The sequence below is a fragment of the Trachurus japonicus genome, chromosome 7 (assembly GCF_045865225.1).
Source record: "Trachurus japonicus isolate A0001 chromosome 7, Traja_1.0".
Lineage (NCBI taxonomy): Eukaryota > Metazoa > Chordata > Actinopteri > Carangiformes > Carangidae > Trachurus > Trachurus japonicus.
In genome coordinates this window covers 9,011,645-9,036,884 of record NC_140913.1, presented here as the reverse complement: position 1 = coordinate 9,036,884, position 25,240 = coordinate 9,011,645, and the positions used below count along the sequence as shown (strand labels likewise).

The 25,240-nt window shown below is 42.4% G+C and overlaps 1 protein-coding gene across 1 annotated transcript; it reads left to right on the top strand.

The window, feature by feature from the left end:
- The first annotated feature begins 17,235 nt into the window (after positions 1-17,235).
- On the top strand, positions 17,236-24,136 carry LOC146984180 (troponin C, skeletal muscle-like). The gene is made up of 6 exons (XM_085781102.1): positions 17,236-17,322; positions 19,149-19,203; positions 20,068-20,211; positions 21,484-21,598; positions 22,214-22,350; positions 23,654-24,136. The coding sequence occupies exons 1-6, from the start codon at positions 17,320-17,322 to the stop codon at positions 23,683-23,685; spliced, it is 486 nt and encodes a 161-aa protein (XP_085637228.1). The 5' UTR covers positions 17,236-17,319; the 3' UTR covers positions 23,686-24,136.
- Positions 24,137-25,240: the final 1,104 nt, after the last annotated feature.

Below are 25,240 nucleotides of genomic sequence, written 5' to 3'. Positions count from 1 at the left end.
ATGACCCCCCCTCGCTGACCTTTTTTTTTTAGTGGACCCACCCCTCAACAAAGAATATTATGACATGACCCCCCCCCATTTTCCTCCGGTGGCCCATTCCATAAATAACGAACGGTCCCTTAGTGGCGGCCGTCAACGCTAAATTTCTCACCGCCTCCAGCTCCCGAGTCAGTGTTTTTTTTTTCCAGACTTTTTATGCATTTATTTTGAAAGGACAGCTGGAAAGAGACACAATCCAATGTTCATGTAGTAGTCACTTTACCTTGGATCACATAGGAAAGTGGGTAAAATTGTCAAGCCTAACCCTATGTAATTGATGTGGTGTTTTTTTTTTCTTTTTTCTGCATTTGTGTTTATTATGAAGTCAGTCTTAAATTTCATTTCAAGTGGCTTTAAAAAAGTCTTAAAAAGTCTTAAATTTAACTTGGCATAAGCTGTATAGGAACCCTGATTTCAGGCTACATGAATGAAAAGCCGTCAAGTAACAAGACATGCCCACATGAAAGGTAGCCCACTACTGGTTGGTCTTAATGCCAGTTTAAAACTTGTTATCCATTCACCAGGCTTTATTTGACATGTGGGCAGTGAGGTGAGTTAGGAGGTAGGTGATTTTACCTATGTTGATCTGTTTTGCCATAAGAAAACAGATGTTGATAATGTAGTTGGTGTTTTTTTCTTGCAGTGTAGAAATGGCAGATGCTTTCCATCAATCAGAAGGATCCTGAGGATCTGTCAGGAAATCCAAGAGACCAGTCCAAGAAGCTGTTATTGCAGCCAAAAGGCTTCTGCTAATAGCTGCATTAACTTTTTTGCAACAATTTGCAAACGTTTCTTCAAAAATATTATTCTGTCATTCAGGCTTGTTGTTGATTGAGATAAGGCTAATAGACAGGAAAAATACATTTTCAATTTCAATTTTTAAAATTCAGTCCCTATAAATAACATAGCACATTTATTAGCTGACTGTACATACAAATATAGATATATACTTAGAAGATAATACAAAATTGTCTCATTAAATAAGGCCCTGCCATCAAAGACATCAAAGTACAACGTTATGAGCGACACTATTTACTTTAAAGCGTGTTCCCTGAAAATGCAAGACTTTCAATCACAATAACGAGGTCACGTGCATGATAACAAACATGTAGCTACCGTTTGTGCATATGAAGAGTTCATTTGCAAAAGCAGATAAGTGCCATTTTGAAAAAAATGAGCTGAGGCTTTGTAATTATTCTTTGAATAGTGTTGCTTTCAATAAAACTTTATTTTTTCGAGATATGTCTGTTTTGTTACATCTCAAAGTCACTCCACTTTGGTTTGACTGATATCACCTTATGGAAATAAAAAATAAAAAATGAAGATTCTAGAATTTTTTTTAAACGGAGTTATCTGCTTTTGCCAATGAACTCTTCATATTCATTTTCGCGCCAGTCTTATTAAATTAGCTCGCTCCAGCTCACTTGCATCACTGTATATATCACAGAACAGCCAAACTGAGCTTCAGTGTGGATGCACAACGTCTCTGACTCTTCTCCCATCCTCTCCGCGCGCACACGCGCCGCTCTTCTCCATCCACCACCGGATCAGATCCAGCAGCGCTCGCCTCATCTCCGCGCTCCTCAGCCCGTACACCAGCGGGTTAATGCACGGTGGCACCATGAGCATCACCAGCAGAGACATGTGGAGCACGACCGCCGTGGCCGAGGGAGTCGCCTCGGACATGGCTGCGTTCTCGGACGGAGGGGACAGTGCCACCATAGCCGCGGTCCCTTCAACTTCCCACAGCGCGTCCGATGCCACTTTAAGCTGCAGCGGCAGCAGCTGCAGAAACAGCATGCCGCAGTAGAACAGCACTGTATTTCGCGCGGTGGTGTTGACCGCGTTGAACGGTATCACTGCGTTACGCGCGTCGCGGTACATCCTTAGATAGGAGAACGCGTAGACCATCAGGCACAGCAGCAGAGTGAACGAGCCCACAAATTTGCGAAAAAGGGCAGCGGGACGTGGGAACCCCATGTGCTGCTCCATCATGTCCGGCTCGCACAGTAGCCCCCTGGTAAACGGGTCATTCGTTTGCTCCGTGCCCGTGCGGAGCAGCAGTATATTGACGGTGCTGATTGTGATGGCGTACAGCCAAATAAACCCCAAAGTTAGCCGCACGCGCACAGAAGTGAGGATGACCAAATAGTGGATGGCGTGGCACACGTACAGGTAACGCTCCAGCGCCATGCAGGTGATGGTGACGAGACTGGAGAAAATACTGACAGTCCCCGTGAAGTACTGGATGTAACACCAGGTGCCGAACGCCATCGTCCGGCGATAGATTAATGAGTGGATGACGGCCGGGCTGAAAGTGAGGGTCTGGACGAGGTCGCTCAAAGTCAGATTCCTCAGGAGAGCGAAACGCGGTTCCCAGGAGAGATCCTCGGACCGTCCCAGCCCGAACAGAGTCAGTCCGTTCACCAGGAACGAAAAGAGAGTCAGCAACACAACGATGCATATCAGCACCGGAACAGCCTGACCGTGGGGGATTACAGACAGGAAGAGGCAGCCGGCGACGTCCGAGTGCGCCGTTACGCGCGACTCTGTCCGGTTCTCCTCACTCCACCAGCCGCACTGCTCGGTGAGGTTACGTACCTCCGTGTCCCTCATCACAGGCAAGGATCCAGATTAACATTAACTGCCCGTGCTATCCCGTTCCTTATATTGTATTGAGCGCCTCGCATCCCCCAGCATCTCCCTGATGACCTGACCTACCTGACGCCCCAGGTGCCCTGATGCCCCCCCCCCACACACACACACACATGGCACATGGATAAAAACTGTTCAATAATAGTAATGTGAATGGAGCATTTATTTATGATCTGACTTTCTTCCCTCAGGTCACTGTCTGGGGTCTGACTGGGAAGGGTTATCACATGTCATTCATCCCCCCTCTCTCTTCCCATCATGATTCCAGGCAGCTTGTCAACCATTTAGGAAGAGGAAAAGCTAAATTCATATCCATGCTGATTCTGTTTGGGTCAGTGAAGCCTCCCACAACTCTTGCCCACTCTAAAAATTAAATGTTTATAAAGCTATTACAGTTTTTCTCGATTGCTAAGACACATTTCTTGAAAGCTTCTCTCATTTTCTCTAAACTGTGAACACAAACCCCAATTTTCAAGCTACATTCACAAAACCTCAGACTCTTCTTGCAAAACCAAACTTTCACCTCAAAACAGTTCAGTCTGTGCCCAAAACTGAACTATGTTGTCAAATCGTGCCCCGAGTCAATCAAAATTAAAAGCACTACTGAGCAGCCACTAAACACTACATAGAAAAATAGAAAACACAACGCTCAGCACATGAAGCTGTAGAAATAAATGTTTATCGTTCACTGTGGGCTAAATGCATGTTGCAAAACAAAAAACCTGTGCATTTAGCACTTCTCTCCTTCCCTTTCTTTCACCCTCCTCCCTCCCTCCCCACACCAATTTCATCCCCTTTCCCTTCCTTCTTCTTTTTTCTTCCCAGTTCATCCCTCCCTCCCTCATCCTTTCTTCCTTCACCCTGTGTCTCTCATCTTCTCCTCTTGCAAAACAAAAAACCTGTGCATTTAGCACTTGTACATAGTACTGTAAAAGAAAAAAAAGGTACAAAAAACAGAAATCCTGTGCATTTTACACATAGCACTTGTACAGTACAAAAACAAAGAGAAATCTTGTGCATTTAGCACTTGTCTGCAGGAGGCATATACGTAAAAATAAAGTACAAAAATATACAAATGAGAAGTGCATTACTCAGCCGCAGCATACTGTATTTTCTCTGATCTGTACTGGGTCAGGCCACAGGACTTCATCCTGAACTGGCTTACTGTATTCCCTCACATCATTGGACACAAGTGTGATCAATTTTGAGTTGTTGTGTTCAACTGGTGACACCCGTGCTTTAGTTGCGTTTGACTTTTGCCACCTGTGCTCAGCATTATGCAACACAGGTGCATCACAATGAAAATGTGTTGGTAAGTTGTTTCTAAACAGGTGAAAAGTGCTGATGGTTTTGCCAAAAGAGAGTGACTGGTTCAATCAGTGGGTTCAGGCAACTGAGAATTTGTTTCAGACAAAAGTGTTTTAGCAAATGAGAAAAACTGTAAGTAACTGTTTTACATTTTAAATGGTGATGTGACTAAAATCATAAACCCAAACATTGATTCAACTATAAATAACATTTCCCTGCTGTGACAGAACAAAATGTAGTTTGAATTTTTTGGGGGGGAAAAACAGCTTCTGGCTCATGAAAACCATAGGAAAACAAATCATTTTTAGACTGACTAAAAGGGGCAGACTGACCCCCAGTGTTAAAGACTGGGAACTGCAGTGCCAGGTCACCACTTCACACATCCCAGGCAGGATTTATGCTGCATGATGCAATTTATACATATTAGCTAAGAGACATTACCTTGTAATTATGTAATTTATTGGCCAATTTATGCATGAATGAGTCATAACACTCTCTGTGTTTCATAAGACACAACAAAATCATATTCAATTCAATTCAATTCCATTTCCATCACCTACCGTATCCAATATAAGATTCTACTCCTCACTTTCAAGGCCATCCACAACCTCGCCCCTCCTTACCTTTCTGACCTCCTCCACATCCCCACACCTGCTCGCACAATTAGATCCTCTTCTTCCATTCACCTCTCTGTTCCCCCCGCTCGCCTGGCCACCATGGGGAGCAGAGCATTCAGCCGCTCTGCTCCCCAGCTCTGGAACTCCCTCCCTCCTGACCTCCGTAATATCACATCTATTAATCTGTTTAAATCCCAACTCAAAACTCACCTGTTCCGACTTGCTCATCACATCTAAGTCACTGCACTTGTTTTAATTCATTTCATTGTTTCTTCCTTGGTGCTTTATGCTGTGTTTTTAATATTTTATATGTGCTGTTTTTTATGCTGTGTTTTTTGCTTATGAGATGTTCTGATGTTCTGTATGTAATTATTTTCTGTGAGGCGACCTTGAGTGCCATGAAAGGCGCCATACAAATAAAATCTATTATTATTATTATTATTATAATTCAATTCAGTTCAGTTCAGTTCAGTTCAGTTCAATTCAATTCAATTCAATTCAATTAAAAAAAAAAAACATTAATTATCCCAAGGCGGCAATTTAAGGCACATAGGCAGTAGCATCAAATCTGTACAAATTACAAACTGTAGAAAAACAATACAAGTATGTGACCAATCTAGAGTTCTGTGTAACAATTTCAACCTTAACGCAGAAATATTTTTTTTTAATGATTTTCAAAATAAAAGCTAGCCTCATGCATACATTTAGATTGATAAATATAATGCAAGACTTAGTTGTCTATGTCAATGAAAATGTAATAGTCAGATAGATTTTCTTTTTTTTCTTTCTTTGAAACAAGAGGAGAGTTCTTTTTTGAATAAAACCTTTGCTCCAATGGTGGTGAGGGGAGTGAACCTGGGCATTCATCAGTATAATGTAAATGTCAGAACCAAATTTAACTTTTTTGTCCAAATTTGCCCAAAAGCACATGTTTGCACGTGCTCATTCATTAAGGCTTGAATATTCCACTTCAGCTGAATGATGGAACCCTGTCATGACTATAATAATCCAAAGAGGCTGGCCCTCATGCACTGCATGCACATATCCCTTTTTGTCTCTTTTAAGAGAAAATATTCCACCTCTCCTTCTGTCTCATGTGGGTAATTTTCAAGGCTCACGTGTAGTCTGGCCTACCATTTTAAAAATAAGTATACACTCTACATTTTCAAATGGCTATCATCATCAACAAACTTGGAATGTTCCTTAATTTTGGAGGAATTCACTGAAATACCATACAAAATAATTTTATTTCAGTATTCTTAAGGGTTGAATAAACATGCTAGTCTCAAGGCCCCTTAGAAATTGCAGAGCTTTTTATGGTAGTGTACAGTATATATCATATTTTAATGGAGGGGCTATAAGGGACAGGAACAGAGGAAAGGCAGACTGGGGTATAAGAGGAGTGAAGGAAGGATCAGGATGGAGGGATAGAAGGCCAGTGGGGGAGGAGCTATGGCATACCTCCAGCCTTATATAGGGTGTGTTTGTCTGGAAGCTTCAGCTGCTCCTCTGGGGAATGTCCAGGAATAGAAGGTGGACAGAGAAGGCGAAAAGAGAGGGCAAAAAATGAAAATGATAAAATACAGACAAGCAATTTCTTCTTTATCATTGGTTCTTGGTCCGTGGTCCCCAAAGTATTCCCACATTTTCTGTCCCTTTTGGTCTTGGCCAACAAGAGGAGAGGCAGCTCTAGAAAGTTTTGAGCTGGGCAGAGCATCAGCTGGTGCTGTCAGTCAGCCGGCAGACAGCATGAAGGAGGTGACATAAGTCGGACGGCATGGAAGCCGAACTTGCGCTGCAGCCATTGGGAAATGGCAGGAGTGATGACTGAGTGGGGTGAGAGGGGGTTAAGGAGGAAAGAGGAGACGCTGGGGATCAGGACAACAGTAGGAGGAGTGTGATGAAGAGGAGAAGGAGGAGGAGGAGGAGTGTTGTGTAGGAGAGAAGAAAACTGAAAGCCTAGACGTTTATTGTATTCTCTCCTTGACTGGTAGAGTTTGCATTAATACCAAAGTAGGTTAAGGTTTCAGAGGTGGTGCAGGAAGAACAGTCCTGCTCAAATATTGTTTTGTTAGATAAAAAAAGAAAAAGAAAACAACACTCTGAATATAGCCAACACACAAATATGACAGATGCTAACCAGAAGTGTATTAGTTTTTAATTATTTAATAATTGTTTCAAATTCACTTCACAATAACACAATATTGATTGGTGACAGGGTGATTTATTTATCAGTTTATTTGTCAGGGGCAATAAGTGTAGGCATTTTTATATCTAATTCATAAAATCAAATGACTTGTACTATACAACACTGTACAATAGACAGTAATACTAACAATTAAAGCAGACATAAAGGTTTGTCCGTATCAGCTTTGTGCTGAATGCTAATGACAACATGTTCAATTTGGCAGTACTAACACAACAGTGTTTACCAGCAAGCTAACATCTTAGCCTGTTACATGCTATTACATTTGTGTTTGAAATAACACAACAAAACAAAGTCATTCATGTCCACACACCAAATACATTTCACCAGGGGTTTGACACAGGTTTTATGGGCCAAATGTTACTATGGTGTGTAAAGGAAAATACAATACAAAGATTTTACTTTACAGGTTTGCCATCAGCAGACAATAATTCACCCAGTCTGGTGATTTATTCATGTCACACACACACAAGCTCTGCAGCAGCTCGTGGGTACACTGGAGTATAATACAAACATTTCAAATGCACAGAACAAAAAAGTTTCCATTGTGTTTCATAGCAATCAGCTCGCTTGTGTTAGGGTTATAGTTACAGTGGTTATACACAGGACCAGCTGCCTACATGCACATTCATCCTGTCGATGAGGTAACACAAACCCATACAACTCGCATGCATACTGAACATTTAAATAGACAAATATATATCAGTGCATGAATAAAAATGATTATTAAAAGTGTATAAGAACCCCAACTTCCAGTAAATAACAGTCTTTACCTGGTTGTTCGTGGTATCACCACCAGTAACCAGTCCCACAGGGAATTCTAAGACACACACACAGTAAACCTTTCTTTTAGCGCAAGTGTGTGTGTCCACTCCAACAGGCAAGCATTCATTCAGAGGATCATTATCTGAACAAATTTGTGTGGGAGAGCAGCAGGGAGTAGGCTAATGCAAATGCCATGGTAACAATCCAGTGACCACCAGATTCATTAAGACTGGCCCTTTGTCACTGCGGTAACAGTAATGAGCACCTTGTTAAGATTGTGGATTCTGATCAGCACGCACCCAGTGGCAGCCAGCACCGAGGAAAAGCAGAAAGCCGATAATGGTCCAGACCAGTACTAAACCTGATAGTGTGCGATCATGTCTGCCCAAACACTGTTGCCTCAGCCAGATGTTACAGATGGGGCAATTGTGAATCAACCTCACTAAACAATCATCAACCACAAGTCAAGAGCCATCTGATACACTGACAAACATTAACGTGAAAATATAAAGTTAGCTAAGCTTTACAATAAATATCTATCTACAGTATTTGTGTATTACCTATTACAATTACCTTTTTTATTCACACTCAACATGACCCAAAAATCATTTGGTTAATAATAATTTTATACTTGACCCCATCTATCCATCTGTGTTAGTCATCATTATCTCACTTAACGCAGAAGTAAGCGGAATGTTTGTGTTAATACAAGTCTTAAATAGTTATATCTTCCGACAGCAATTACTTACATCAGCCTTTCTCAAAGTGGGTGCTGCGGCACACTGGGGTGCCGTCTGACTGCGTCAAGGGTGCCGTGAAAAAAATACCTCTTCTGACATTTCATAGAATACATTCTCTTTATATATGCAAAGGGGCCGTGTCCACCGTCTACTTTCCATTCAGATCCTATGGAGCTCGGAAAAAAGCTGTCGGAGTTTCCTTTTTTTGTCGTGGCGCTCAGAGCGCTCAGAGTTAAAATATATATATATTAGTTGAGGAGTGGCTGTAAAGCCGACCAGGAGATCTCCCGGTCGGCCGCCCAGCCAATATGCTCCTGCATACCATCGAGCAGGTTGCCCTGCGCGGTTATGCGGCCTTCGTGACCAGCCTCAATGAGTTAAGGCTATTGTAAGTCAATCATGTTCTCATGATAATCTTCAAGGTTTCCTAGTATTAATTGATATCAACTGTCCAACCATTATTTATACCACTTCTTGTCTTTGTACATCTCACTCATGGTTGCGATAGTGACGCAGACTCTCATCAATCCAGACTACTAAATGATTTTTGTTTAGCCTCCTGTCTTAATCTAATTATTTTTGTTCAGATATAACTGAACTTTCATGACCAAACATATAAAATAACCAGCAATGTTTGTTCGTTCTTAAATTGTAGAATGGCGCAAAGCCTCATGGGAAATGGGAAACGCGCTAGAGAAAATCTATGGAGAAAAGTCACTGAGAAAGTTATCATTAAACTAGCGGCTACGGCTAAAAATAGAACGACTCACAGAAGCCAAACAGCAAAGCTTATCAGTCCTGCCCGTGTGTCACGTTATTTATAAGTTATATTAATTTAACAAGACAACACAGTCCGTGCTAAGTGGGCCGGTACGTCGGTACCTGGTCGGTACGCGGTACCGTTACTTCTGGATTTTAACCACTTGAGAGTCGGAACCTATGGGCACCGAACAAGGGGGCAGTTGTCGGTCTAGAAGTGAAGCTCACTTCCGCGTTCAAAAAACTGCAATTCCCCCGGCTTCCTCTGGGGGCTGGTGTCAGAAGGGAGCATTCCCCATAGACCCCCATGTTAAAATCGCCGACTTTACATCCTCAGTAAACATGTTAAAAGCCTGGTGTCAGAACGTTTTTTCGTCTCAATCGATAGTTTCTACCCCCGCACACACTCTGAGGGGGGTGAATTTTTTTTTCCGTTTTACTGTTATAAGGTTAAAACTCTGACCAATTAGGGCACAGAAACGTTGAGTGACAGGTCTGAGCAGCTCCGTGGACAGCTGCTTCGAGGCCAGTGGGCGGGAACTCGGCCGGTAAATCCAACATGGTGCTGTTCAGGCCGCCATATTAGCTGTGTCCCAATTCAGGGGCTGCATCCTTCGGAGGGTGCATTTGAAGGCCGATTACGTCACAGCGCTGCGCGAAGGCTGTCCCAATTCGTCTAAATTCGAAGGGTCCTCCAAATGCAGCCTCCAAATGCGTCCTCCTTTCCCCTGCATTCGGAGGGAGCGTGCCATGTTCCCACAGCCCTATGTTCCCTCAGCCCTATGTTCCCTCTGGACTCTCTCTACCTATCTGGACTCTACCTATCTGGCCTGTCTAGCCTCTACCTGGTCTTTTTACTAAACTTAACCAACTCCTTTCTTCATTGCCTAAACCCAACCAATGGTGGGACCAAAGGGCTGAGGGAACATAGGGCCTAATTTTCAGTGACAACAAAAGTTAGAAATGAGGGAACATAGGGCTGAGGGAACATAGGGCTGTGGGAACATAGGCATGACCCCCATTCGGGAGATGCACCGCGAGTATCCTTCGCGGCCTCCCGTATCCCAAGATGCTTTGCTGCACCGTTGTTGTTATTAGCAACCTAGCCGTTAGCTATCGAACGGAGCAGCTCTGTGCTGTAGCCACGGTAACCCGGCTCGGAGGTGCGGTCACCCGCTGAGCTGAGCTCTGCTCTGCTCTGCTCTGGCTGCACAGGTGAGGAGCAGAGGTGTGTGTGACAACTTTTAATAAGAAAGCTATGAAAACACATTACTTGTGCTCTTTATTCTCTATTCACTTAATAGCCTGAAGCCCCCCCCCCCTGGCTGCTGTTCAATGGTTTGTTTATTAGTATATTAATGATAACTGCCCTTGTATTGATTCTACTTCTTGAAAAAAAAAAAAAAAAAAGAGGAGGAGGAGCGGTAGAGCCGTTGCAAGCGGCACTTTTAAATGTTTAACGTCCGGCCGTTGTTTACGTTCGGCCATTGTTTACGTTCGGATCAGGTAATGCTCTGAAGGCTAGACCGTCCCATTTACCAACCGTTGATGCAGCCGACGGAGGAGCCTCCGAAGCCGTTGCCTCCGGAGACCGCGTAGGCTGGGTCCTCCGAAGGCTGCAGCCCCTGAATTGGGACACAGCTAAAAACGACTCCCCAAAACCAATGGGTGACGTCACGGATGCTACGTCCATTCTTTTTACAGTCTATGGCACCGAAGCATGTTGGTGAGTAGGACAATACATCCATGGACAAGACCCGAAACCGTGGCGTATGCAGCGCGCTGTCAGTAAAATCCATTCGCAGAGCAGAGTAGGGAGGGGGAAATATACCTGACTGGATGTATGTTCTGGTCAGCAGCGTTAATGCTTGAGTGGCACTAATTGCAGCTCTTTCAGAGACTCTTTCACCCCATTCAGCATTTCTGTAGCCTACTTTTAATACAAATCCATGATCTTAGTGCCCACTTCTGAAGGAAATAGCAAAATATAGCCCATATTTCTTATTTTTCTTATTCTAACCCTGCCCCACTCCACCCCTAGTAGGCTATAGAGAGAGACCGCTCCGTGGACACGGCCGTTGGTCACGGGCACTCAGAGCAGTAGGGTCCGTGTCCACCAGACGCTATGAAAAAAATGCTTCGTACCAGGCTCACGTCTCACATTGATGGTGAGTCACAGCCTCCTCTCTCCTCTTCCACCGGTGGAAATTCTCTGATTGTTCGCAACGGAGTCAGAACGGAGGGGAGACGCCGGTGGATATTCATGTGAATGCGTGCCTGCGCGCTGCGCGCATGTAGACCTTTCTCTCTTCCTCTCACATTGCGGATTATTGTGTGTGTGTGTGTGTGTGTGTGTGTGTGTGTGTGTGTGTGTGTGTGTGTGTGTGTGTGTGTGTGTGTGTGTGCATATGTAGGCTACAGAGGCACCTATGCATAAATACTGTAATACTGTCCCGTCTAAATAAACAGGACATTTACATTTAGGCTATGCAGTGTCATTTTGAATTACATTTTACACAGGGGTGCCGTGAGATTTTATGCACTTTTGAAAGGTGCCCTGACTGAAAAAAGTTTGAGAAAAGCTGACTTACATAGAGTGTTTGGTCCGAAACACGGGTCTGTCAGTCACTCTGCTCTGCTGTAAACCGAGGAGAAAACTTTCCTTGTATCCTACAACCTTTATCCAATGAGGAGAGAGAACAGCATAAAGGGGCGGTCCTCTCTGTGTGTGCAGCCAAGGGATGCGTGTGCATGTGGTGACGTAGGGACGAGGGCGGGGACTGCTAACTCCATCGGCTGACAGGAAGTTAGCCAAAACGACCAGATCGCTTACTTCTGCTTTAAGATGCCATGATTCATATCAGCTCTCAGAATTAATTTCAGTTCTGTAGACAGTGAGATGCCTTCCTGAAAGACATTTAGCAGATTAGAGGACCCATTTTAGTAGAGGTAGTTTAATTTCATATTGAATATAATGCAAAAATATTTTTCTCCCTATTAATGCACAAAGCCTACATCCCTTTTCCTGTACATTTGATAATTACATCAACATTTCACCACTGTTGGTCAGGTCTTAGAGAAACAGGAAACTTGATGAGAGAAAGAGAGAAAAGGGGTGGAGGCATGGTATGTAGCAGTCCCCACCTGGACTCAAACCAAGTCCGATGCTGTAGATATTTGTCTCAGAACTGCCCAGACATCTCAAGTTTGAGAAATCTGTTAACAGCCGCTACAAACTTTGAATGAAACTCCATGTGGCCAGCCTGGAAGTAGACTTAAGGCCAAAGGTCATGTGTCCATCAGTTAGAAATTAAATTTTATAAAATTCAAAATTCAGATTGTTGATTTTTTATTTTTATTTTTATTTTTTTTATGTGCCACTGTTACACTCTGTTTTACCAATTTCTATTGAAGCATAACAGTTACCTATCACCAAAGAAGCTGTTTCAGCAAGTGTCATAGCCACGTACTAATGACTGTTAACCTTAGCTAACGCGAGGATCATTTTCTAGGAGTTGTTGGAGCTAAAAGGAGAGTGAAATTGGACTTAACATTTATTAGATGCCCAGAAAGTCAACTCCAGATGACCACTGATCTGTTACTACTGAGTATGTAAGTCGATGACAGTTTGCTAACATGTTAGCCAAAACAGCTTGCAAAACTGCTGACCCGGTTGTCGCGTTTCTGCCGTCTTCTTTGACCTTCACCTTTAACTGCTTTTGTTTATGTCTGCTTGCTGTGGCCAAGAGCTGATGATTTAAATAATGAAAATAAACCAGATCACACAATTTAAAAGTGTACAGAAATGGCCGTTAGTCCTGTTTGTCGCGCCGAGTTGTCACGAGCTGCAACACAAGTTTACCCGAGTAAGGAAAACGAATTTGATTGGTCGTTATCGAGCGGGCAGGATATTTAATGTTTGGGGCGAGCCTGAGCTCGGTGTGTGTGTGCGTGTCTCAGGTGTTTGAATGACAGATGTCACGGATCCAATATCAGTGGCTGATGAATCGTGCGCAGGCTGACGTATAATCCGTGCGCCTGCATTATCCAATGCGGAAAAAAAATACACACTTTCATCCCGGATTTACTCAAAAATAGAATTTTGCACTAAGTTTGGGCTACATCGTCTGATAGATGAGTTATTACACTAATTTTATGACCCAGAGTGGGCTCAAATTCAATTTTCTTTTCTGTACGCCTTTAACCTCTCAAAGATTGTTGACATTATGTGGTAATAGGAATATCGTGTAGGCTATGCTGAGCTAAGGATGCAATAAAATTTGATCAACCTAGGACTCTCGTCATCTGGCTCAAACTGTCGACAGGTTAATTTCAGATTCAATGTCTTATCATTCATTCTCTTGTTAAATGAGAAAACCTCCCCCTACTCAATCAGTCTCATTATTTATGAGGAGCTCCTCCCCCTTGAGCGTACATTGGACCTCTTGATCTCCAGATAAGATGCCTGATAAGTTATTAGCACCTTCAGCTGCTCTTGTTTCCATGCCAATGAGGCAACACTGTGGGCATAAATAGATCTCCAGTGAGAGAATTGACAGGCTGCGGAGCCTTACTGCTTAAAATTCCAGTGTGTGCACCAAGATCAGCAGAGACTCCAAGATTAACTAATGTTTCCATCAGCTGACCTGGGGGTCTGAAATGGAAAAGAAATACTTGGGGTTGTGCAGTTAAATCGTCCTCATTCCCTGCTCATATTACTGTAACAGTGCATTTGTGTTATATTAAGACAAGATAAGGTATTCCTTTTTTTTTTATCACACGATGCCACAGTGTCGCAGCAGGCAACAACAGTACGAGCACAGATAATAAATGTAAAGCAATAAAAGAAAGAAAAGCAATATTCATAAGACAGTACATATGTTTGTTTGTAATAACATAAGCAAGTTAAAGAACAAATATTGAAAACAAAAACATTCAAAACAAAAGCGTAACCATTATATTCTTTATACATATTCGAAAATGAGTGAGAAGAAGCAGTGCTTGTTAAATCCCACCCCTTGTCCATAAATCATAAATAAATCATTTATCTGTTTATCCAATTTGATCTCTGTGTTGATGAAGTTCCTCGTCTTTGCTTTCTCATCCCTAGTGTGGGTCATTTATTTTTACTCTTAAGGGCCTTTCACACCGAACGCGGTATGCGCTGCGCCCACCGCGAGGTACAGCGCAGACAGGCGCAGAGCAGGGCGGCAGCGCGTACACATATGGCGCGAGTTGCTGAGCAACCGAACAAACAAGACAGCATTTGGGGGGGTATATGCAAAGATATGTTCGCCAGGAGCTACAAAACGAGCGCTTCCAGGTGAACTTTAGCGTCAGGCTGAGCAGGGAGCAGTTTAACAGCCTGTTAGAGAGAGTTGGTCTGATCCTCAGGAGGATGACAACTCACTTCATGCATCCGTCACTTTAACTGAACGTCTGGCCGTTTGTTTTCACTCTGCAAGCGGCTGATTTTTTTTCAGACTCCACTACATCCTCTCCTATTGGACGCGCCGAGATGTCGTCACAGCGCGCTGCGCCCAGATTAAACATTTTTTAATTCGGGCGCAGCGCGCCACCGCGGCATGCGCCCACCTCGCGTGCCGCTCAGCTCGGCGCAGAGCCGTTCGCCGGTGCGCCGCGGTAGCACGTACACAATGAATGGGTTTGCTGCCGCCTTCCGCCGCCTGCCGCGTTCGGTGTGAAAGGCCCTTCAGGGTGATTTATTGACCATTTATGTTTGAAAGAGGAAAGAGGACCAATGCAGGTCAGGTCTTAGGCCACAATTTAAATTAATCTTACTGTAAGTATTTGAGCTAGACTCCAAGTCAAGTCTCAAGTTTTTGGTCGCAAGTTTAAGTTAAATGTTAAATCACAAGTCCAACGCATAAGTCTAGTTGTGATGAGCGTTCTATCATCTGATAGCCATCAGTCTGCCTGAAACACTACATTGCCATATATAAGGAATTCAAAGCAAGTACTGAATTACCACCACTTTCAAACTTTCATAGAGATTTTATTCTACAGTGCAATTTTGATACTATTTCCACATATAATTAGTAGTTCTTTTTTATAATACATATAAGAGGAGAGAACAAAGCGAAAATTGATTGGCAGAGCATAATCATGCAATTAGAACTTGTAATCCACAGTACTCCATGGCTGTCCATTACAAAGATGTAAATCATGGTAATTGTGGCTCTTTAAAGATATCAGGCATAGAACATATTGAAAACTCAATCAGGGCTGGAGATAGACTCAAAAGACTCCTGCAAAGAGAGTCATTTTGGATAATATACATTAAAGGCTATTACCCAGGGTTGAGAACTGGATCTTTCTCCCTTTTTGTGAATGTACTCCATTTGTCTTTTAAGACTGATCTTTGGAGAGTGATGATGGTTCCTCAGTCTCTTGTTACAGTAAGCTCAACATTCATATATTTTTTGCTCTTATTTTTTATTTTCCTCTTTGATTATTTGTTGAATGAATTGTGTAATGCTGATTCTCCTCCCGTTGTACAGAGTCTCTCACCCTCTTTTGTGTCGTTGGCAGATCCTGCTGATCAGGTCATGTGACCGCCTACCTGCTCATACTGAGGAGCTGTCTGTAATTACCTATTTAACAGTGAATTGAGCTGTCTGACAAACATTTCATCCTTGCCCTGATGAAGGCCAGTTTAGCTGAAACGCGTACGCATGTTTTTGATAGATTAGCCATGTATCAGTAATAAGTATCACCCTCATGAGTGCCTCAGTTCTCTGTTTGTAAGCTTTTCCTGGATCTCCCTGACTGAAGAGCACCTGAGGGATAGGATACCCTTTTTGCTACATCCAAGCAGCACTCCATGCACTGTGTTCTTGACATATGAGATGGTATCGTGTGATTAGTGTGGGAATGTACAAAACATTGTGTGTATTTTATGTTTTATTGGACACCAGATGGAAATTAGATTTGCGTTAAATCTGGTGCACCCATTTTTTTAATTTTTTTTTTAATGATTATTGTCCCTACATCAAATCAAATTACTTCTTTATGTAGTTACGTGCATAATAATGAGGAAATGACATTCAGATTATGAGATATTTCTTTATAGTGCCAAAAAGTGAACAAGTTGTTCACATCTGTTAACATGTAACCATTTAGTAAAACAGAGTTTCATAGAAGGGCCAGCATGGCTGTACATGCTCTAGTTTCAGTACATGATAAGCACTGGTGGGAGTTGTTATATTTGGCACTGAAACCTGCAGCATGTGCAGATTAAAGAAGAGCTGAATTCATGACATCATGTTCAAGGTATGTAGCCTCTGTGCTACTGCTAGTAGGCTACTACCCGGGCTAATCACCATCGGCTACAACACTTGCTATTAGAAAACAAAACCTTTGGGAGAGAAAAAAGAAACATCTCTCCCTCATGAATGGTAGAGCAGCACATGTATTTCTGTCGTCGAAAGTTCACTCTCCCATAACTCTTCCATGTTCTGTCAGCCGTGACCTCTGCCTGCCTGGCCTGGTTGTGGCTACATGAGATGGTTTTGTTTGTGTACTTGTTGATGGAGTGACAAACCGGCAGCTAAAATGGTTAAAGATGAGGTACAGCTGTGTGAGATCACAAGTCCACTTGCTGCACGCCTCTTAAGTTACAGATGTCACAAGTGCAAGGACAAGTCAGCAGCGGCGAGGACACGGAGACGGGGCAGATAGATGGGTTAACGGACACTGAGGAAGGGGGCAGAGAATCCGTGCATGTGCCGAGGTGTTAATCTGAGCGTGCGCGTTTGTGATGTGTGTGATCGCGCGCGCACTGGGGCCGTTGTGCACTATGTGAAATCAAGTGTCCATCCACTCTGAGATGCCCAGTTGATCCTCTGCCAAAATAACCCCCAGCTGCCAGATGCCTGCAATGTGTTTTCTTTTTTTCTAAATAAATGTCACTGAGCTTGTCTGTTATCTAAATATGGGGGATTGGAGTGTGTGCCACACAAGGGGATGTCCATCAGGAGATTGTAACAGGACACAAATTAAAGTTGGATTTGATTGGCTGGCTCCTGTCAGAGGAGGGGGGCTCTTGCCCAATCCTGATCATTTTCAGTAAAAGTGTAGAGGGATAAGAGGGTACTTATGGAGGGGGGCACACAGCCACAGTGCTACCTGAACTGTGTAGACGGGAGACTATATTTCCCAGACGTCTGTTGTTTTTACTGGTGTCTGTTGTTCAGCACAGCCGGCCACCATGGTAAGAAACCGACAGCTGAGAGGGAGGTAAAAGGGGGAAACGGCTAGGAGGAGGAGATGTAGTTTTAATGGTTCTTTGAGGATTTGCATTTCTTTCCCACTGATGAGGACTAAAAACCAGGTGGCAGAAGATGGAGACTATGTGAAGCAAGACAAACTTCTTCTGCTCACCCAGCGAGGCTTCTTCTGCAGCATAGCTGGATTTAAACGCTGCTTTATCTCTTGGAAATATTGAATTACTTGGGAATTTAATTTGGGGCAGCATCCTTGCTGCAGACGGAAAATGATTTTTTTTTTCTGACTGGTAACCTGCTGTTGGAAACTTTGACGTGTTTGTGTCTGTTTTACAGAATGATGATTTCCCTCTGCTTTTGTACTCCATCACTCAAACTCAATCTGATTTGATCTTTAGATCACAGGGGGACGATACTAAAGATAGAAAGCTCACAGCTGAGTAAAGTGAGAAGACATACTGACTTTCCTGTGTGTCCTAACTCAGGACATTCACCTTGAGAAAATTCCTCTCAAATCCTCTTCATAGTCTCACCTTAAATTTAGCTTTAAATAGAACTAACCAGCAGGTTTGTGTGACCCACCATATGCTGTGATACTGATGAGGCTCTGTCAAGCAAAAGGGAAGGAGGGAAAATCTTTCACTGTCCTCCTCAACTACTCTAAATGGAAGGGACAATTAAAGGGGAATAGCACTCAGTGTTTTTGTGCTGTGCTCTGAGTTACTTATTTACTCAGTTACTTTGAGTTATTATTTCTCCACAAGAAAACCTGTTTTCATACTGTTTTAATATTTGTATTGTGTATAGCAAGGAAAATAGGTTAGCAGCGTCAAGTATTAGAGTCTATAAGATGTCTAAGCTGCACTCTCTAGCAGTTTTAATAATACATTTTAGGTTTGAACTGGAACAGCACAAATAAAAACAAGTTTCATCATAATACCTCCAAAATGAATCTCAGTTATTTCAATTAAACTAGTGATCAGTGAGTTTTATACTGAGGGGCGTTCGCCTTTAAGAGCCGTCATGAACACATGCAGACAGCTGGCGGGGGATTAAACATGACTTCTTACCTGACCTAACGCTATTTCCAGTCTTTGGCTGTCACTTCGTCCATAATAGTTCTGTCTCTGGCTTTAGGTTTCTCCGTTGGTTTTCTGGCCCTGATGGAAAAACACGGCTTAAATATAAAGAGGAGGGATCATAGCAGAGTTTCCATGTTTCAGTGCAGCGGAACATGCAGAAAAACATGTTCTATTTTGTATTTACAGAAGCCACTAACGACTGTATAAACTATACCGAAGGATTTTACTGGTTCTGTTTTTTTCTTTCCACCCACAAGTATTGATTTCCATTTATTTCAATGAAAATGAAATGAAAATCAATTAGACGCCTTCTTGAATTAGGGAATCCATTATGTAGTACAGGGAATGGCTACCTGCAAGGTCACAAAAACACTTTTACACTCCTGACAAGTGTAGTAAATGGGCAAGAATGTGCAGAGATGTTTTGGATGGAAATCGTCCTCTGTTTTGTTCAGATCACAGGAGGCAAAATGACACACACAAACACACACCTCAGTGTATCAGTGTAGCTAGAGCAGTTAGGTGTGTGTTAGAGTGTGTGGGTTTCATAGAGGACTGATGAAGATGTTTCCTCTCTGATCGGTGGTCTTCACATCCTGCTCTGGTGTCCTGTCCTTGTGGTGGTGACGTTGCTGTAGCTGCAGGTGTTTACAGCTTCACAGGATTGGTAACTTCTCTCTGTCTCTCCTTCCACCTCCCCTCCCCCACCCAACCAACCCACCTCCCTTCAGCCCACCGACGCCCAGAGTGATGCCCGCTCCTTCCTGACTGAGGAGATGATTGCGGGTAAGTCCTTCTCTGTCTCCTCCACTACATGGGTGGGTTAGTGGGGTTATACCTGAGGCTCCTTCATCTAAAGATAAAGGTGTTTGTGATGGTTTAACCTGAATCATGAATAAAAATTATACATTATGTAAAATATGACGTATCACAGTTTCAGACAGCATTACACAAGATCCAGAAATAATGTTTTCTGTGATTTTCCCGTATGGAACCGAAAAGTAATTAATATGTAAAGTATAAGGAGATGTATTGTTATACATATATGTTATCACACACACACACACACACACACACACACACACACACACACATATATATATACATATATATATATATATATATATATATATATATATGGTTTATAACCCACATCTATTATAAATATAAAGAAATATCTGTGGTGAATTTTTCTATAGTATGACATGTTGAAACCTATTATATAAAAGACATACAGTATATTTAATTTATAGCGGCAAAACAACATGCATACATAAATTATATATGTTTATTTACCTTTTTCTTTGTTAATTTGTTAATTAATTGGCAACCTCCATATTCTTGCTAAGTGGTGGATAACAGTCAAGTTTACTTTTTATAATATCAACATATACAGACAAGCTTTGAGATGGAAATACTAATATTATGAGTGTACAATATAAGCATACATTTATAAACATAAGCTTTTTCAATATAAAGTGGTCTAACATGGTGCTTATATAATTTTCACATATACCGTACAGGATGTGCATATATGGCATGTGTGGAAATTCAGTTCTGTGGAAATGTACATAATATATGACACTATTTTTGTATGGTTTGTTACCACTGAAACTTTCTGAATTTGAGCTGTCTCCTGGTCTCATCCAGAGTTCAAAGCCGCCTTCGACATGTTCGACACAGACGGTGGCGGTGACATCAGCACCAAGGAGCTGGGCCAGGTGATGAGGATGCTGGGCCAGAACCCCTCAAGAGAGGAGCTGGACGCCATCATTGAGGAAGTGGATGAGGACGGTGAGAGGCTGTGTGACAAGAAAGAACAAAGTCCATAGACTTTAAAGGACTGTGGACTTAATTCAGTGCAACAAAGAAGCTGTGTTGCGTGGGACTCCACAAAGGGCCCGGGGGTCTTTAGTCATCCACAAAAAGTCAAATTGAGAGCCACAAATGTAAATGCAGCTGTTTCACACACAACTAACACTGGGCAAGTTCCCATCCAAATGTTATATTTTATTTTTATTGGGCACATAAAAACTTGAATATAAGCAAATTCATCCAATGGATTGTGATGTAAATATATCAATGACTTAAATGTCACTTATGGATGAAAAACAGCAGCAGATTCCAATGTTTATTTAATTTACACATGGAAAAATCCAAGCTTTCATTCACAATAACACAGTCATGGTTTTCTTTGGTTTTTAGTTTGACTGGAACTCTTTGGCACTGGACTCAGGTATTATGGCACCTGACTGGAGAATCAGCACCACCTGTTGTTTATTTTATTGAACCAACTCTGACCATTCACATTACTGTAGTGGATGAAAACCTGCATAAATAAGCATCTTCTTTTGATGATGTTCTGAAAATTATGTTCTGGATATAAATAACAAAATAAATAAGACTGGAAAGTGCTTTGAAATAAGTTACTACACAATCCCACATATCCAACAAAGCCCAAACGCCTCCCTACAGTTGTATACACGTTATAAAATGATGCAAATGTTTGGCCTCCTATGGGAAAATTACATATTTTGTTGAATATAAGGTTAAAAGAAGTAAATTAAATGCCCAAAGCAAACAGATATGAACATGGCTTTCATCAATTGTTAATGCATTGCTACTTTTTATTAGATGAGCTGAGAATAAAAACAATAACTACTAAAGTTTAAGCACCTTTTTATCATCAGAATTTCATTGACTTGATTGGCCAGAATTTGCACTTTTTTAAAGCAGAACCAGATGGAAATGTTTCCTGTGACTTCATGACAAACATCAACACATCTGCATACACTGTGGTCATTTTGCAAAAAAGTGCTATTGAAATGACTGATAGCAACCCAAACCCTTGATACTGACATGGTGCTGTGTCCAAGCTTTTGCATAATGCTTCAATTACTGTTTAATGTATTTCATATATTAAGTTCATGTATTGTGTGCTGATATTTAAGGAACAGCTAACTTTACTACAGGGGTTGGGTTTTACTTAATTTTCATTCCCAGCTTCTTCTCGCCCTCTCAACCTCCTTCTCACTTATTAACCCCCAACCCCCACACCCCTCTCAGGCAGCGGCACCATTGACTTCGAGGAGTTCTTGGTCATGATGGTGCAACAGCTAAAGGAGGACCAGGCCGGGAGGAGCGAAGAAGAGCTCTCAGAATGCTTCCGTATTTTTGACAAGTATGACACCCTATACCCTACCCACCATAACCCCTATGACCCCATAACACTGCCATAAATACAATGCCTTACCTAAGCACATACACTATAGAGCATTTTACTGCATTCAAGAGACTTAAGAGTGAGTGTTGTATAAATGTTTAACAATTAGGTAACACTTACCGTATTATTCAGCAGAATCAATTGACGCTTTGTAGAAAATGACACAATAATCAACATAAGAGCATCATCAAAGCAACTTGATGTTTTTTGACCCTACACACACAGTCTGCATGGACAATGCATCAGATGAGATAAGAAGAAGTTAAGATTGGATTTATAAGTGGTCCTAATGTTGATCCGTATCCGTATGGTAGAGAATCTAATTTACTGACACAAAAACATCTATATGTGGAGTTGTTATTTACCTTTTCAAGCCTGAAATGAGTTTCTCATCTGCCTCCTACACAGCATATAGTATGCTGGGATTGATGCAACCTGACCTGACCTTTCAGATAACCCCCACAGTGCAGTGTGTGTGTGTGTGTGTGTGTGTGTTTGTGTGTGTGTGTGTTTGTAGTGGGGCTGCCAGGTGAGAAATTAGTGGTTTATGGTCAATTTGCTTTTCCTCCTCAGAAACGGAGATGGCTTCGTCGACCGTGAGGAGTTTGGAGTTATCCTGCATATGACTGGAGAGCAAGTCACAGAGGAAGATATAGATGAGATGTTCGGAGAATCAGACAACAACAAAGATGGAAGGATTGATTTTGATGGTAAGATTAAGCTACACAGCCTGTTCAAAAATATATGTTATGTAAAAACAGAGAGAGAGAAAAAAAAAACAGACTGCAGTTACAAATCCACCAAGTGTTGGTGGTGAAGCTTCATCACAGCAGAGAGAGTGTCGGCTGCAGAGGAGCTGAGTCTCTGTAACATAATCTCATGTTCAAAGAGATGGTTTACATTTTGTTAGATGTAGGCTATTAACTTGGGTTCTTTTGGAGTAAGAGCATGTGTAATTCAGTGTGAAACTGGAACCAGCAGCCCGTTAGCGGAGTTTATTTTAGTTTAGCCCAGCATAAGAATAGCCACCTAGCCCAGGCTATTCCTGTCATTGTCCACCATCCACCTCACTGTGTCTCCGGGACGTCACTCTGCCTGCCAAAGAAACAGAAAATAGCCCAGTGTAAAACTATTTTTACACTTCAGCTGCTGTTTGGATTAAACAAACACAAAAGAGCTAATTATCTAGCATTAGGGCTGCTGGTAAACAGAGCCAGACTCCCTGTTTCCTCCTTTGTCTGGTCCTTATGCTAGGGATAACCAGTCGAATATGATATGATATGATATGATATGTGATATGATGTGATAGTTTTATACCTAATTGTGCTGTTAAAAGGTGCAATGGTTGTCTAGTTAACCTGAAAACCAACAACAGCTTCTTCAATAAATGTGGACTGTGAGAGAACTTCAGTTAATACCATCATGAATCAACACATGTGGACAGGATGTGTACAGTTTATATATTGGTTATAATATTTTTATACAGTTAACACACATGAGGCATTTAGATGAAAATAAAATGTGAGCATGAATATTGCAGGGAAAGAAATACATGTCCTTTTAAAAAAATCATTTCAGCCCTAGAGTGACACGAATGATGATTGATACATATCATTATCCTATTTTATCCATTTCAGTCATTTCATCCCCTTGGAATTATAAGGTTCTATCTGACTTTTTTGTCAAAATTTAGTTATTCACATAATCCAGTTCTGGTACTACGTATTCACATAATAGGAGGTGTTTTTTCAAGTTTTATGCATTTTTGGTCATTTAATCTGGAAAACAAAAAGGTTGTATCTACAAACTCAAACTCTATCTTGGTCTTATAAGGGTCTAAACATCTATATCTCAAATCTGGTCAGAATGCAGATGGAACCTTATAATTCCAAGGGGAGGATTTTTCCATAATTTGACTTGGACAGTGAATTTGTTCACTCATTCACTGATCGGGGTCTGGTGGCTCTGTGGTGGGTCGGTTCAGTCACTGTGGTCCATTCTTTCTCTCTCCAGAGTTTCTGAAAATGATGGAGAGCGTCCAGTAAAGAGACCAGCTACATTCCGTGGTGACCCTCCCTCAGAGAGAATACGAGGCACACTGTCTGATGGAAATCTGTTCAGAGCGGACTCAAAATGCTGTAGAAAAAAAACCCCTCGACCATTATGAATATGATGCAGTTTCTGAGGCGTCCAAATGGATATAAGTGAACCACCTTCAGCCCCACCCCTCCCTTCACCGTCTCATATGAAACCCTGGGGCCTGGTGAGGATATCTATAAATATCCGTTCAAACCTTTTAAGACGAAGCCACTTTCTCCTGGCCTCCTCCTTGCGTGGGCCGCCTCCCAGCTGCCAATTTGGCAGCTGCTGTTTCTTCAGAAATGCTACACCACCTTGCCTAAGCCCCCACCCCCCTCCTCCTCCTTCAAAGTTGAACCTCTCCTCCAACCTGTCCTGTGCTTTTTAAATAAACCAACTCTCCTTCCGCTCACTGTTCATCTTTGCAAGTTATTCTCCCATGCATGCCTCACACACCTTATCTTGTCTGAGTCCTGTCTGTTTCTTTCATCTCTCTGTTGAGGCCTTTCTGGCACATCTTTCCAGCCTTATGACTCACACACCAGCACATGCACTTTCTGCATAACCAGCATCATTGTCTCTTTACACACACACACACACACACACACACACACACACACACACACACACACACACACACACACACACACACACACACACACACACACACACACACACACAAACACTTGTTCAACTACAACTGTCCCAGCTCCAGCCTCAAACTAGCCTGCTGCACACACAGATAGAGCCTCACACCAACTTCCCTGTCTCATTCAACACTAGAAAACTGACATATCTGCAGGTCTGATCCTCCAGCAGCAGGTTCTCCCAGCACAGAGATCTGACTGAGCCCCAGAACTAGCAGGCTTGAGACAGGCAGTTAATGCTCCCTTTGGAAAATGCAGCTCTCCCTCTGAGTATATAGCCTGCAGGCCCCCCACCACCTCTCAAAAGCGGCATCCCCTCCCCTTTCCTCACAGCTGCTCCTCAGCATCCTATCCCCCTATCCTGTCTCCCACCTCGGGCCCTCCCCTCAGGAACTGGCCGCCATATAAGGAGCATCAGGTTGTGTTTTTCAGGCAGTGTGGCACCGAGGTGTGTGGGTGCCCTGTCCACTCTCTGCAGCCTAAAATCGGCTCAAGGGGGTTGGGTTGGTGGGGGTGGGGGGTGTGTTGGGTGAGATCGGGGGTCCACCCCACAGCATTTTTCTTTGGTTTTGAGTTGCACACCCAGATTGAAACGCCATCATCACAAAACCCATAACGCAGTTTAAAATCTCTGCCCCCCACCCCTCCCCCTCCTCACTACTGTCTTATATTTACAAGGCCTAAATGGAAATCAACAGTGTGAACTGACGAGCTGCTGATGTGTAGCTTTATTTTTAAAATCCACTGATTTCGGTTTAATTTCAAGAGATCGCCTGTGAGGCCATGAGGCCATTTCTACAGAGTAACCTGTTGCATTCATTGTTTTTTTCAAGTGTATGAGATATTTTACAGTAAATCACAGCTTTGTTTCAGC